Source organism: Drosophila sulfurigaster, chromosome 3 (genome assembly GCF_023558435.1).
Source record: "Drosophila sulfurigaster albostrigata strain 15112-1811.04 chromosome 3, ASM2355843v2, whole genome shotgun sequence".
NCBI classification, from domain to species: domain Eukaryota; kingdom Metazoa; phylum Arthropoda; class Insecta; order Diptera; family Drosophilidae; genus Drosophila; species Drosophila sulfurigaster.
This window is the reverse complement of record NC_084883.1, coordinates 50,693,059-50,709,278: the sequence shown is the minus strand read 5'-3', so window position 1 is coordinate 50,709,278 and position 16,220 is coordinate 50,693,059. Positions and strand designations below refer to the sequence as shown.

Sequence of the window (16,220 nt, the reverse complement as noted above, 5' to 3'; positions counted from 1 at the left end):
AACGGGGGAATTGACAAATGGGGAACTGGGAACTGGGAACATGCGGCACGCGCTGAGATAAAAAGAAATGAAAGGGGCGAAAGGAAGTAATAAAACCAGATTGCGAAAAATGCAAATGAGATGAGACCACTAAATGGCCAGTTTTGTTGCCAATTGATGCGATTGCGTTGAAAGTGGAAGCAATCATCAATATTCAAACGCGTGAGCGGTCGGGGACGATCGATAGATTCACTTAGATGGACACAACACACGTTTGTGGTGGTGGTATTATATATGTATTTACATACGGCGTCTTTTTTTATGAGCGCACTGTTAGTGACAAGAGCGCGACAAACTTGAATTAAACCTGATTGCAAAAAAACTATAGTAGATTTATGTTCGTCGTTGTCAACTTTTTGCACGAAATACAAAAAGCAAAATACATTAATTTAAAGGCAAAGTTAAATGCTAATTTTTGTAGCACAGCTTCGGCGATTAGAATCATATAAATATACGGCAGAAGTTTGCAAACAGTATCATTTCCACTTGGATTCTACAGTGAGCTGAAGATCAGTTGAAACTGCCAAAATGGTAGGATCATATCCTCCACTCATTCCAGCAACAGTTATCTAATCGACTATCATCTATATCTATTTGCAGAAATTGTTGTTGATCTGTGCCCTCGTTGCCGCCGTGGCCGCTGATGTGAGCCATCTGCCATCCAACCAATATCTGCCTCCTGGCCAGAGCTACCAGGTTGCTGCTTCGGCTCCTGTTGAGTCCTACTCGGCTCCAGCTCAGACCTACACCGCCGCTGCTTCAGCTCCAGCTGTCTCCTACTCTGCTCCAGCACCAGCTCCAGTCTACTCTGCTCCAGCTCAGACCTACACCGCCGCTGCTTCAGCTCCAGCTGTCTCCTACGCCGCTCCAGTGCAGTCTTACTCTGCTCCTGCTGTCGAGTCCTTCTCTGCCCCAGCTCAGACCTACACCGCCGCTGCTTCAGCCCCAGCTGTGTCCTACGCCGCTCCAGTTGCTCAGTCCTACGCTGCCCCAGCTGTCCAGTCCTACTCGGCTCCAGCTCAGACCTACACCGCTGCTGCTTCGGCTCCAGTCCAGACCTACGCTGCCCCTGCTCCAGTCCAGAGCTACGCTGCCCCAGTTGAGTCCTACGAAACTGCTGCCTCTGAGCCAGCACCCGCTCACACCTACTCTGCTGATGATGGTTACCGTTACAAGACCCACCGTCGCGTTGTCCTCCGTCGTCACCGTCGTGATGTGAGCCATCTGCCATCCAACGACTACCTGCCACCCTTCTCCGGCGCCGCTTCTGCTCCATCCAGCGAGTACCTGCCCCCAGTGTCTGTTGCTGCCTCTGCTCCAGTCCAGTCCTACGCTGCTCCCGCTCAGAGCTACGCTGCTCCCGCTCAGAGCTACTCTGCCCCAGCTCAGTCTTACTCCGTTGCCGCTTCAGCTCCCGCTGTCTCCTACGCTCAGCCCGCTGAGTCCTACGAAACCGCTGCCTCTGAGCCAGCCCCAGCTCACAGCTACTCTTCCACTGATGGATACCGCTACAAGACCCTCCGTCGTCGCGTCGTCCGCCGCAAGTACTAAACGGCCAGTAGATGAGGCTACCTGAAGCAAAACCGACTAAATCTACAAAATATTCAGCAAATGTTAACATTACACACAATTTAACATTACATTGTTTGTATTGAGTAGTTTACGTGGTAATTGCCAAGGAACGAAATAAATAACAAATTCATAAAATAATTTCAAATTTACTTTTAATCCTGGGATGGGTAAATAACTCATAAAGCCAAAAATGATAAGTTCAGCAATATCAACAATTTGGGTAGTCATTGAAACAAAGAATACGTTTTAAATGTGTAGTACACAAATAGGAAACGAGATTTAATATCCTTCAAATATGTAATATTAAAAAATAGAATTGAAACAAAAATCTTGGTAACAAAAATAAATTATTAAGTTGTTGACTTTTTGTTAACCATTATGCATTCTGTGTTAAAATTGATAAACTCTAGAATTCACCTCTTCTATAGCCCTTAATTATCATCCAATATATAATTAATTGCTACGAAAAGAATATGCTGAATAAGAGATACGTATTTTTGTTGTTTAATAATTAAGAAAAAAAGACGATTGGTTGCTAAGCAGCCAACAACATAAATATTCAACAGACGCCTTAAAAATTGTCTAGCCAGTGGCAAGTTAAAAATGTTTGTATATTTTTCACCAATTATTGTCAAAGCACAAATATCTGATTCTAAAATAGGAATAAAACATTTTTAGCTCTTTTTATCTGTAATGTTTCGAACATTGGAAAATCCGAATGGTTATTTGTTAGGTTATTGATTGAAATACATTTTGTAAAACGACAATTTTTAATAACATCTACGATAGGATTTAAGATAATATTATTTGGTCAAAACTGGTTCAGCAACTAGAGTTCTGTACACATTCTGTTAAGTTCAAACCATTCACAATAAATATACCAGTGAAATATACCAACTCAAAAGATGCTAACAATTTGTAGCGAAAAGATGCTGCATACTTTCAGGTGCTGCATTGAAATCAAGTTGAAAATGTTCTCCGCTGTCGAATTCTATAATGAATGAATGAATGATAAAAATAAGTGGTCTGAACATACATATAAAGCATATGTGTCTACAAGTTATCAATTATAAATGTGGTTTATTTAAAAAATTGTTCTTTTTCTAAATCTGTGCAGATCAATGATTTTATTCATATAAATTTGTAATTCAAACTGTCTCATCGAACTTCAGTTGATTCTCCTTCAGTGTGAAGCATTATTCATGTATAAACCTATAATAAAACAATTCCAATAATTTTCATTCAATAAAATTTTGTATTTTTATAAAATTCAGAAAAAGAGCCGAGAAAAATATGAATCACTTCGTTCGTTTTATTTCGGCAGTATTGCGCAATTATAAATTGTATAAACATATTTTAATGACTAAAATTCGATCGCAGAGTCCACATATTTCGATTACATGTATATGTGGACTCAGATTCACATCGTTTAATATTAAATATTAAATAAATTTATTATTAATTAATTTACAATTATTCAATATCGTAAGTTCCTATGGGCACGGAGAGGCAATCGTGTCAATTAATTGATGATGACAAGGGGCACGAAACGAGCCTAGAAATTGAAAGCGATCGCCGGTTTAGGGTACGAGTATCCTTCGCTCTTGGGCTGTGGAGCTGGAGGTGGCAGGTAACTAGTTGGTGCTGGTGGTGGTGGAAATGGAATTGATGGCTTGGGATAATCATACCCCTTGGGCTGTGGTGGACTCGTGGGTACAACTGGTGATGGTGCTGGGAATGGAATTGATGGTTTTGGATAATCGTATCCTTTGGGCTGAGGTGGCTTAGTCGTCACTACAGGTGGCAAGTATTGGGGCTTAGGCGAGCTCTTGGGAAGAACTGGTGGCAACGAGGGAGCTGGGAAGGGAATTGAGGGTTTCGGATAATCGTATCCCTTGGGCTGTGGTGAACTGGTTGGCACAACTGGTGGCAAGTACTGCGGCTTAGGCGAGCTCTGGGGTAGAACTGGTGATGGAGCTGGGAATGGAATTGATGGCTTGGGATAATCGTATCCCTTGGGCTGAGGTGGCTTTGTCGGCACTAAGGGTGGCAAGTATTCTGGCTTTGGTGAGCTCTTGGGAACTGGTGCTGGGAAGGGGATAGCTGGCTTAGGATAATCGTACCCCTTGGGCTGAGGTGGCTTCGTCGGCACTACGGGTGGCAAGTATTCTGGCTTTGGTGAGCTCTTGGGGACTGGTGCTGGGAAGGGAATCGCTGGCTTAGGATAATCGTATCCCTTAGGCTGAGGTGGACTGGTTGGCTGCACAGGTGGTAGGTACTTGGGTTGAGGTGGACTGGTTGGCTGGACTGGGGGGAGGTATTTGGGTTGAGGTGGACTTGTCGGCTGGACTGGCGGCAGGTATTTGGGCTGTGGTGGACTAGTTGGAGGTGGGAAAGGAACAGCGGGTTTGGGATAGTCATAGCCAGGATGTTTGGGTTGTGGAGGAGGTAGGTATTGGGGTTGAGGTGGGCTAGTGGGCTTCACGGGAGGCAAGTACTGTGGTTGAGGTGGACTCTTCGGGACCACTGGAGGTGGGAATGGAATGGATGGCTTGGGGTAGTCGTAACCCTTGGGCTTAGGAGGTGAGGTTGGTTGTGGGGGAGGCAAGTACTTTGGTTGAGGAGGGCTCGTAGGCTTCACAGGCGGTAAGTACTTGGGCTGAGGAGGGAGTGTTGGCTTCACTGGCGCTGGGAAAGGAATCGCTGGCTTGGGGTAATCATATCCTTTGGGCTGTGGTGGGTTGGCTGGCTTTGGGGGAGGCAGATATTGGGGCTGAGGTTGAACCTTTGGCGCAACTGGTGGTGGGAACGGAATGCTTGGCTTGGGGTAATCATATCCTTTAGGCTTTGGAGGGCTGGTTGATACAACAGGTGGCAGATATTGAGGCTTGGGTGGGCTGGTAGGTTTCGCGGGTGGCAGATATTGTGGGGTAGGCACAACCTTGGGTACAACTGGTGGTGGGAATGGAACTGCTGGCTTGGGATAATCGTATCCTTTGGGTTGAGGTGGACTCGTGGGCACAACGGGTGGCAGATATTTGGGCTGGGGTGGGCTGGTTGGCTTCACGGGAGGCAAATACTTGGGCTGAGGTGGAAGTGTTGGCTGCACTGGTGGTGGGAATGGAATGGCAGGCTTGGGATAATCATATCCACTTGGCTTAGGCTGTGGTGGTGGCAGAGTTGGTTTCGGAGGTGGCAAGTACTGTGGCTGCGGTGTCACCTTAGGTTGTGGTGGTGGGAATGGTATAGCTGGTTTGGGATAGTCGTAACCCTTGCTTGGCTGCACGGGCGGCACATACTTCGGTTGAGTTGGAATCACTTGCTGTTGTGGTGGTGCTGGAACAAACTTTGGCAGCTCTGGTGGGAACGGAACAGCTGGCTTAGGATAGGAGTATCCGCTCGATGTTGGAACTACTTTGGGCAGTGGTGCGCTAGTTGGTGGCGGGAATGGTACAGCTGGCTTGGGGTAATCATATCCTCGACTTGGCGGTGCAGGTGGGAATGGTACTGACGGCCGTGGATAGGAGTAGCCATCTGAGAAAGGCACTTTGGGCTGGGGATAGTCATAGCCCGAATGAACGTCATTGCTCAGATCCTACACGCGATTAAACAAAACAAGTCATTAAATTATAAAGATCCGTGATTTCATTGACGCACCTGCAGACGTCTACCGTCTGAGAATGGGCTGTAACCATGGACGGCGAGAGTGCCGAGAACGAGGGACAAGAAACAAAGTTGCTGCAATAAAAGAAATCAATAAAAAAAAGAAGTCAGTTAATGATCATTAGTCAAGCGCCAAATCGACACGTAAACAAAGGTCAATCTCTCGAGCTTGTAGATTTGACAGCTGTCGGACAGCTTCAACACATAACATATCAAAAACGTTTTATGGACATCTAACAGTGTATTTAATTGTTAATCGGTAAAATCGCGTCAGAAAAATTTCCGCATATAATTAAGGCCTGCGGATTTGGAGAAACTTCGTTGTCGTCTTTATTTTTTATTTATTAATTTCTAATATTCACCTATACACACAGTTGCCAAGCTCAAGATATTTCTATTTATGTATTTTAACCCTAATTTGTTAGAGGCTGATCGATTAGTGACTAATTGGGTCACTCCACTTGGAAGGCACTTAGCGTGCGCTTCATATTTGTGCGCGAGTAAATTGTTTCTGATTAATAAGTTAAAAGCCATTTAAACGCATTTTGCGCTGACTACGGAATGCTGTCAATGACATGTTGTTCATTAATTATGAGCCTATTACGCCAAACACAAGCGCCCGCATACCCCAACGACAACATCAACAACAGCAACTTATTGGTGCAACAAATGAAACAAAAAACTAATAGTTTTAAATAAAAACTAGTAGCTACTGACTGAGCCTCAATGCCAACCAAGAGAGCATCTGCAATTAACATATGGTAGTTAAATCAAGCAAATGTTCTAAATACAAACACACACAGCGTGTTAATGATCTTATGTAATTTGGAATTTTATGCTTTAAGATCGTGGCGACCAGTTCAAAGAACTTTTTATTTATCCAACTATCATTTGGAAGAGCTGAGCGCTGCCTTAATTAAGAAACTGTCGGATTTATTTAAATTTGGAAGCCGATGAATTGCTAAAAAACTAATTTGATACAAGTTTCTGTCAACCTTGAGACGGAGAAAACAATTTGTTGCCATTAAAATTAAACTAATTTTAAATACCCTAGCATCGGGTATTGGCAATTTTGTCACGATCTTTGTAAACACTTGTGTATGAAACGTGTTATGAATCAAGAAGTTGACTCATCTACTCATCTACCAGCTGAAGAGAGTGTATTTGATGGTCGGTTTAATTTCCATTGTGCTGCTGCATTTTGTTTTATGGTATAGTTTCGATCTCAGCCATTAAGCTGATATATTTTTCGAGTGGCAGATAAACGAGTTTGGCGTTAGGTTTTTCGCAAAGAACCCGGAATTTCAATACCTCAAATTGAAGCACATAAATTGCTGGAACAAACAAAAGAGAAGCAAAAAAATCATACGCTGATTTAAGTGCGCTCTCAGCAGTAATAAAATCCTAACGACAAGCTATCAAACAAGAAAATGGTAGCAAAAAAATAACGAAGACAAAGCAAATAACCCATCTAAATAAATACAAATGTATCATAATAATAAAAATAGTTTCAACCTCCCACACGGCAAAGCTAGACAAGACAAGGCAAAAAAACGAGAATTATTTTTGATTAATTGTAATAAAAAATGCCACTCCACTCCACAGAGCCCATGTCTGACAGACGACGAGTCGGTTGAGAGTTGCTTGTCACCTGTCAGTGTTGAAGCTCAAACTCATCCGTTGAGTTCTTAGTTTAATCGTCTTTTCTAAAGTGCAGCTGCAAAACAACAAACAGTTGGCTACCTCAGTTAAGTCATTCGGTCTGATCTCAGTTTACAGTTCTCTCGATTTATTACAGCAGCTTTATGGCCAAACTAATTTTTAGCATCAACTTTGTGATATGTTGACCATTAACTCATAGCCCAATTAAGTATAGTTTTAGTTTTTGTTTTGCTGTTCATCTTGTTGATCTTGTGGTTGTAAATACAAATTCTTCTAAACTCGTAAGCTTGTATATATGGCTGTGACTCAGGTGTCATACAATAAATTCTCAACGTGCCGAGCAGAAGGCGTACCGCAAATGTTGCCGCTGATGATGATTTTATTTAATTTACTGCATATGGAAATGTTCTCAAAAGACGACTTGGTTCGGTTCTCTATTTTTTTTTTGTTTTTTTGGTAACGACATATGATTTTGAGATAAGTATTTGTCAAGATTTCCGTTCGTTTTAATTAAAAGAATTTTGTTTTTGGCCACATAGTAGTTGCAAATGGGATTTTGAAATATGTTTGTTCGACTTGAACAAATTTGCAGAGTCATTTGGGGTGGCATAATTCTGTAATTATTCTGTGGTAACTGCACCCACAATTGGAGCGTGCGGAGAGACTCGTGATTGTTGAATCACGACGAGTCATTTTTACCAACAATGCGTAATGGCGACAACAACATCAGCAAGCAGCTTTGCAACGCGTTAATTGTCACAATTGAGGCGTGTGAAATTCCCTCCACAGAAATAAAGGTTTTTTTTTCTTCATTTTATGTCTCTGCGACCTTGAAGAAAATGTGGCTGTTGTTTGCTCTTGTTGTTGCTTAATTACAGTTGCTCAACATGACAAGTTTTGTTCTGGTGCGCCGCAGCGCGATAATTCATTGAAGCAGCGCGCGTTGAATGTGAAGTTCAGCGCATTGCGCATACGCAGCGTTGACGGTGGTCAAACAAATTGGTTGGCAAATCACTCACTGGCCACATTTCATAGCACCCGCTGGAGGCCAAGAACACGTGCAGGCTACACAGAGCGTGAAGAGCGCTAAGTGGTTGTAAAGTGGACAACCGAAAGAGACGACACGGAGCGGGGTGGCAAAGATAGAGGGGAAGTTGAGTTGAGCGCATTTATGAGTGTTTCCGGTCAGTGGGTTTCGTATTGCTCATCCGATTTTGGAATCACTTAGCGAGTCAGCCATTAGGGTAAGGGCTAGTCACTCTCAATGTTGTTGTTATTTCTGTTGTTGTTGCCATCATCATCATCAGTATCAAGCAACAGAGGCAACATCAAGTGTCTTTGCAACGCCCAATGGCAGTTGCGGCAGGTCGCGCTCCTCGTTGTTGCCACCTGTTTTTGTTTTTTTGTTGTTTATTTTTCTTCTTTCGTTGTTTGTTTTCTGTTATTTTATTTGTACTTGTACCGATTTTCTTCAATTGTAGCGCCGTTTATGCAAATTTAGCATGCGAATTCGAATTCAAATACGAATGCGAATACGAAGTACAAAATAGGAGTAGTGCTCGTAAGTTGTTTGTTTTTGCTGTGGCTTTTAGAAACTGTTTTTTCTTCGTCTTCGTCTTCGGTTCGGTTGAGCAATTTTGTTTGACAGGCAAATGCGATGCCGCACTCGAAGTACTCGAAATCGAAGTAGAAGTCGCAGTTGCAGTTGCAGTTGCACTCCAACTGAAGTTGAAGTCGAAATTCGAGAAGTTGCAGCCAAAGTTGCAACAATCGCAACTGCACCTCAAAAAAGTGTGAACCCTTTTTCGCTTTGGTGGAGGTATTCTAGCATATTTAACTGATATTGTTATTAGTTGATTGTTCGATTGTTCGCACTCACCATCTTCATTGTTGAACCGTGATGCAATCCAATTGTATCGAATAATTGAGTTTAAATTAACACTTGCGTCAGCAGCTAAAAATATATTTACATAGATACATATATATATATATATTTATTTAGATTTTGATTTTGGAATGAGTATATGTTCTATATATCACAAACACACAATAGATTGTCTCTCTCGGTGTTTCTGTTTATGGCAAACAGCTACCCACTTGTAAAAAGCACACACACTGGCAATAAAACGCTATAAAAACGCGCGCGTTTCGTTAGCGACGACGACGCACGACAAAGATTGAAACGCCGCCTGGCAGCAGACGAGATGCGAACTCGAGCAGAATTGAAGTTCAAATAACAAAAACTGCGCCGACGCACGGCTTATTTATAAGAGAGCGCCAAAAACAAAAACAAAAAACAACCGACACCGACATCGCAGTCGCAGTCGACGTCGCGTCGGCCAGATTTCTGACTTCGTCTTCCACTTCGCCAGCAACTGCTGCGGCAGCAACTGCGACAGCGACAGCGACTGCGACTCCGTCTTCGACTGCGTCAGTGACTTTAACTGCGACTACGCATGTGCAGCTGGTTCTGGTCAATCTTCATAGTTGCGGCTTCCTGCTGCTATTGTTGGTGTTGTCACCTGAGATGCGTGCTACACCTGCTAATCGAATTACCTCTAAACAGCAAAAAAAAAATATATAACATAAAAATGCGTCTAATTGTGACACGAAATTTTCGTTTTCTGGCTACCGTTTGCCCTTGACTCTGCTGACTCCAAAACCGCGATCCGTCAGCCAATAATCGACCGCTGACAGTCGACCACCGAGAACTGCCCAAAACGAATCGGAATTTGAAATAGAAACAGAAACCGAAACCAAAACAGAATCCCAAAACGAAACAGAAACTATTTTTGGCTATAGTTTTCTTCTTTTTTTGCCCACAAGTTTTGGAGTGCTGATTTGACCTTAGTAGACTCAAAACTCCACTTCAATTTGGATGTTCACTTACTGACCGCTCTTATAAATCATTGCGGGGTTTGTCTATCAATAGAAGGCAAAAAAAGGCGCAATTGATTTTCGAGTTCCATCAATCATCAAGTTCAGTTTCTGATCAAATCAAATCAAAAATTGAAACTGAAACTGAAACTGAACTGCACCCTAAGTTGAATGCAAGCCAATGTTATTCGAGTTCAGATTCTAGAAACCTTGCGCGTGACGCTTTTAATTGTTAATTAATGTCTGTGTTGTTGTTTCGTGCATTAATATATCTTGCTCTGACAAATTATGCCCGTGTAATCGATCATTTAATGGATTGCGTGGTATTAAAACAGACCCTAAATATAAACACGAAGAGAATAATCAAATAGAAAAAAAATATGCTGGTAGTTTCAGACAATGTTCACAGCTCGTTAATAACTAGAAATTCAATTATTGTTATTAATAATTTGAACAACCGGAAGATACGCATAAATGAAACAACGATTTAAACAATTTGTACAACTCTCAAGTATTTCAACTTTCAAATGCGATGACAACAACAACAACTTCAACTGAGATCGTCAATTTCTCAATCGCAATCATAATTAAAGCAAAAACCAAATCGAAATAATAAAAAATGATAATAATAATAAACTAAAATAGTAGGCAGACGAGTTAAGATATAAGTTCTAAATAAAACTTATGCCCCGAAGCAGCTTAACGCATACATTATTTAAAATAGTTTTAAATATTTATAGGAATAGAAATACTGAATAGTTTAAGAGGTATTCGCATTTAATTGCACAATTTATGCGCCATCATCGGATGGGCTAAGTGGACAGGTTCTCTCCAGCTGGATCGTCACTGGTCACTGATTTGTATGCAATCCAAATAATTTAAGCATACGCGTCCACACTCATACTCAGGATATACGCCAACTACTACTAGAACTAGTTAAGATGCTCAGCGACTGCCTCATAAATAATAAGTTTACTTGGCGGTTTTATCGATTTCGATACACTGCAGTTCACTGATTGTGACTGCGATCGAGAGAAAGAGAGACAGAAAGCTTGACTGTGACAATTTCGCCAGTGGCATACAAAATGGTTTCATCATTAAAAGCGCAATGTAAACAGTCAATAACAAAACACCAACAAGTGAATCAGCCAAAAGTGATTTTCTCCCACAGCGAATCCGTCAGCGGTTCATTAAACCTCAGTGATATTTCATATATAGTATATGTATATAAAATTATACAATAAATAAAATAAACAAATTAGCTGACAACTAAACGAAAGCTGACGCCACAAGGCCGACGCACACATACACTTATTACAAAGCAAATTATTATTGTTATTTCTTGAGCAGCCAATAAATAAGATCTGCGTTGTCAAGGGCTAAAAATCTATTGCTATCAAATTTCATTAAAATAAAAATATAATTTATTTCATGTTACAAGCTGTTTGACATAATGTTGCTACCCGTATTCTTGAAGTGCTGTGAACTTACGAAAAACAATAAAAAACATGTTGTAAAACATGTAATAATATGTTGTCAAACAATAAGCATAAGTTGTAATAAATTTGATAAATGAGATTTGGGTGTTTAATTTATAACAACAGTTTCGCAGCGTTTAGTTGAACTTGGGGCACATTGGGATTGTACGTTATAAATTGTTTGGTCATAAAAACGGTCACAAAACCGGCAACAATAACAAGTTCAACTTAATTACATACACATCCTACACAGCAGGCAGACGAAGCACCAGCAACAGCAAGAACAATTGCTGAGAAAATAAAAAATACGCAAACAATTTTTGCACTTTTGCTTGAAGGTCACATCGAGACATCGTCATCGTCATCATCATCATCATCGTCTTCGTCATCGTCATCGGCTTCGGCTTCACAATGAATTATCGTTTTAACTGCGATGCGTCTCTGATCCTGTTTCAGAGAAGGAAGTAAAACTGAACTGATGCTGAAACTGAAAGCCGATGCGCTTGTTCTCGTTCTGAAAGTTGCACATGTATATAGATGACCTTAAACGTCCAGGATTTGAGATACACCTTTCTAAAGGCAGCCTTTTGTGGCTGTATGATGATTGTTGATGATGTTACTGTGTTTCCACTTGAATTGCTTTTCGGCTAGTTAGTGGCTTCATAACTCATGGCTGGTGTTTTAAATTAAACTTCCCGTCAACAATTTGGCGCATATAATGAGTATTATGATTTAGAATAGACTCGTCGAATGTATCTCAAGCATTATTTACACCCATTGTAGTGTAGTGTTTCCTACTGTTAAGCTGGAGCTGATTATAAGGCTCAGTGAATGCCGCCGCTAAGCGCTTTAATTAAAACTACTTATAATGGTTTCACAAATCAAACAAACGCCGTAAATATTTATGAATATTTTCAACACGCTCATAAATCACTCCCTTGTGGGGGATTCGAACGCACCCACAAGAGTGTGTATAACATCTAGGCAAAAGTTAGATGTCTAAGACAACAGACAAGCAGAACCAAAAAAAAATAAAATACATTCTTTAACGCAAATGTTGCAAATGTTTTGCGGAAGTTAAAAGCTAATTAAAGCGCTTGACGCTGCGCTCTTTTTTTGGTCGGTAATAAAATTACTAGAAAAGAAGAATGTTTTTTGGGCGAGTTTCTGGTCGGATGCATTTAGAGCTCGCTGGGCACAATTGATTGCCCTTGCTTTTGCCAACTCGAGCATGGGACATAGGTAATTAAGGTGTGCGGGGTGCCACCGCCATACAAATGGCCAGATCCGCCAAAAAAACAGAAAACTACACTCTACACATATGCGAGTCGTGAAGAATACATAGAGCAAGAGCGCCCTGTGGTGCCTCAGTTGTCTCAGTTGCTGCTGCTGCTGCTGCCATTCACACATGAAGATCGCATGAAAGATCAGCATGCAAGGTCAAAGACGAACATAAATACCTTTGGCATGACCGAGAGAGTGAGACCGCAGGTCTCGGCCACTGCTGTTCTCACTCGAGGCAACCACAAAAGTCGCCAAATTGCCGCAGCGAACGGAAAGCGAAACAAGTTATTGCGGCCAGTTCAATGGCCACATTTTGAGGGTCAGCGACAGATGCCGACAGGATGAGGTTCAAGTGCGTCTCTTCCTCTCTCTCTCTGTATAAGTGTCCTTGGTGGCAAGCAGGCACCCCAGACACAAAAAACCTGCTCAAGAACTGCGTGCACCACATATCAATTAAGCAGTCAAACGAAAGACTTAAGACACAAACTTGTCGCAGCAGGAACTTTTCATGTTACGAAATTGCGACGCATTGCAACAGAATGAGATTTTTTTTAAGCCGACACAAAACTCTTAATGCTACTTGCATATAGATTGATTATTTATTTATTATCGTTGAATTATAGAAATTTCCATAAGCCAACGCCCAGAGAGGGCTGCCATTGATTGCATTCCGATTGCAACAGCATCCGCAGCACAGCATAGCACAGAGCGCGGAACAACGATCATCGATCGAGCACTCAAGGCGCACCACTAATGATGCGATTAGCGTCTAATTGAGTTATAAAATAGCCCACGCAATGAATGCTTGAACAATGGCAAACCAACAAAAATATAAATCGAAATTGCTGGTTCACTTTCAATTGACTGACAACGTGCAGACAACGTCCTCTAGGTCATGCACTTGAACTCGAGTCAAGTTGCCGCAACGCGCCGCAATCCAAAATGATAAACAATATACATCTATATATATGAGATCAAATGCAAATTTAAACATGCTCGTATGACTCTTCAGTTTTGAACAATTTAAACAATTTGCTTGTCCGCTTTATTACATTGTTTTGACCACCGTTAACTGATTTTCGATTGATTGTAGCCCTACAGAGCCCAGTGAAATATAATTTAATGAATTGAACAGCAAGTCATGATCTTCACAAACGAATATTTGGGCCATTTACTCGATCGCTTGAATGAATCAAGCATTGATCTCTCAAATGGGCAAGGCACAACAGAAAGGTGCAAGGCACACCAATTTAATTGTTATGATTTGTATTTATTGTGCTAAGTGGCATATTTAATTAATTTCAAACCTGTTAAGCGGTGCACTGACTCTTCAATTTCTGCGGAAAAATTTAAATGGCAACTTGCGAAATTATTATTATACATTTTTTTGGCAAAACATAAATTATGATAAATAAATACTCCAACACATAATCAGCCGCATTTTTAGCCACGCTTCACTAACAATGGAAACCAAAAAAAAAATGTGTATATATAAAGATATTAAACACGAAACGTGAGCGCCACACATCAAATGATAATTTAATAGCCAATAATTTAACACCATTGTCTGTAAAATATGAATACAAAAAGCGAATACAAAACGAATGAAAATGTTTGGCCGATGAATACGCGCTTGAAAACGTTCTTGATACTGACATTTATAAAGCAAACAAATCGCCAAAAAGGTCAATAACAATGTGGTAGATTCTTGGCTTAGTTTATGATTTGTGTCTGCAAGGTTTTGTGGCTGGGATGATTATGAATCCATCACTCATCATTTATCATTTATCGGACATTGATATTGCTGTTGGTATGCTAATTTATGCAAAGCGTTTAGTCAGCACTCGCAATCGAATCAAACGGTTATTGTCGCTCAATAAATTTAATCTCTGCTGCATCACTTCCGTGACCTTTGCTGCAGTTCAAACAGAGACACTCAAAGAGTCAGACAGACAGACAGACAGAGTGGAGTGATTGTTAAGTTGTTGACTTGGTCAAATGTCAGATGAATTAAACCTTACACAATTTTGTGCTTCGCTTGACTACATCTAAAGCTCATAAATTACGCATACGCCCAGCGTAACAACGATCAGGTACTGACTGAATTGTCGTGACAAAATGTGCCAGAGGGAAAACGTGTGTGAAGGAGATCAAACATTTGCATAGGAATGATTCTAATTCTGGAACACTGGCACGTCCACTAATTTATGCTTTCAATTTACTTAATAGTCAGTTAATTAACGCGGCGCGAATTCAAGTTATTCTGATGTAGATGCATTGGCCATAAGCCAAATATTTTGGCCAAATCAATTTGAATTTCAAATGGTTTTTGATTTATTTTTGTCTATTTTTCATTTCGCATATATTTCTGTGGGCAGTTTATTTCAACGGTTCACCAAGCATTTTTATGACGACTAACACTAATTATATAATACGTTTAAATGTATGGGTGATTCGGGGCAGCTGCTACAGTGCATTTCATTAGCCTTTATGGCGCGTAAATGTTCTCTCGCTCTGTGGAAATGATTCTGTAGTCATCAAATTGAAACGCTTAGCACTGTAAATTATAATAGAATTGTTGAGTTTGTGTTTTGTAGTATTATTTTTTTTGTGATTTTGTTGCTTAATTGAAGCAATTATCCTTGCGCATCAGCGGAGTGCAATTAAATTGTAGCTAGAGTGCGAACTATGACAGCGCGTCAGCACTTGGAGAGAGACTTTGGTCAGGAGCGCTGAACTATGAGTTGGAAGCAATGAAGAGAGGCCAACTAGCCAACGCTTAGAAGTAGTGTCCATAGTGTCCATGGTGATGATGGAGTCCATAGTAGCCACCATAGTAGGGATAACCTGAATCCCAAACAACAAAATTAGCAAAGATTAGCTAAAGTTTAGCGCCATCGACTCACCAAACTCACCAAGACCGTAATAGCTGCCACTGTAGTGGGGCCAGTAGCCGCCGCCATAATAGCCGCCGAGATAGGGCGATGAATAGTATCCATAGCCAAGGGATGCGGCGCCTTCTAGATCCTTCTCTTGGGCCTCAACGCCTGCCTCCAAGTCGGCTTGGGGTTCCTCCTGTGGACGTGGCGCCGCCTCAGCCACACTCAACAGCAGGCAGAACAAGGCGCAGGCCAGCAGGAGACAGATGGAGCGGATGTTGAACATGTTGTTAGTTTAGTTTTTTTTAGTTTTTTAGTTGGGTGCAAATGCCACTTGAAGTGTACAACTGAACTGACTGTTGATGGAGCTGTGCAGCATGTTTATATAATGGCAAATGATTCTTGCAACGTCGCCATCAAAGCGCAGCGACAAAACAATTGTCTACGAAAATTTGCCTACAACGAGAAAATTCCCCCCCCCATCCAATTGGGCGACTCAATGTAAAGACTGCGTGTGTCTTTCTAACAATACACGAGCTACAGCTGCTGCTGATGCTGCCCCACCAGCCACCCAACCACCCACAAGCGAGATTATCAATGAAGCGTTGCTCATGGCAACTCGTACCTTGGGCCATGCAGGGGGCTTCCATTTCTTGCATGACCGATTACTAATTACATGTCTCTGTGTTTGCTTTTTGTTTCTTTCGTTTTTCGTTTCTGTTTTTTTTTTCCAAGCTGCTCGCTGATTTTCCTCTCTTTTGGTCAG

At 41.4% G+C, this 16,220-nt stretch overlaps 3 protein-coding genes across 4 annotated transcripts; 1 reads left to right on the top strand and 2 right to left on the bottom strand.

The window, feature by feature from the left end:
- The first annotated feature begins 466 nt into the window (after positions 1–466).
- Positions 467–1,749, top strand: LOC133843215 (uncharacterized). Its single transcript, XM_062276656.1, has 2 exons — positions 467–570; positions 640–1,749. Exons 1-2 carry the CDS (start codon positions 568–570, stop codon positions 1,588–1,590), a joined length of 954 nt encoding a protein of 317 aa, XP_062132640.1. The 5' UTR covers positions 467–567; the 3' UTR covers positions 1,591–1,749.
- A 1,154-nt stretch (positions 1,750–2,903) lies between these two features.
- On the bottom strand, positions 2,904–9,173 carry LOC133843058 (uncharacterized). Its single transcript, XM_062276418.1, has 4 exons — positions 9,034–9,173; positions 8,816–8,890; positions 5,269–5,349; positions 2,904–5,206 (listed from the first exon to the last, which is right to left on the bottom strand). Exons 2-4 carry the CDS (start codon positions 8,822–8,824, stop codon positions 3,167–3,169), a joined length of 2,130 nt encoding a protein of 709 aa, XP_062132402.1. The 5' UTR covers positions 8,825–8,890; positions 9,034–9,173; the 3' UTR covers positions 2,904–3,166.
- Positions 9,174–14,908: 5,735 nt separating this feature from the next.
- Positions 14,909–16,009, bottom strand: LOC133844224 (pupal cuticle protein Edg-91). Of its 2 annotated transcripts, none has more exons than XM_062278129.1 (2): positions 15,482–16,009; positions 14,909–15,422 (listed from the first exon to the last, which is right to left on the bottom strand). In XM_062278129.1, the coding sequence occupies exons 1-2, from the start codon at positions 15,738–15,740 to the stop codon at positions 15,355–15,357; spliced, it is 327 nt and encodes a 108-aa protein (XP_062134113.1). In that variant the 5' UTR covers positions 15,741–16,009; the 3' UTR covers positions 14,909–15,354. The 2 variants fall into 2 exon arrangements, with proteins under 2 accessions (XP_062134113.1, XP_062134114.1); XM_062278130.1 differs by having other exon boundaries at positions 15,491–16,009.
- Between the last annotated feature and the right edge of the window lie 211 nt (positions 16,010–16,220).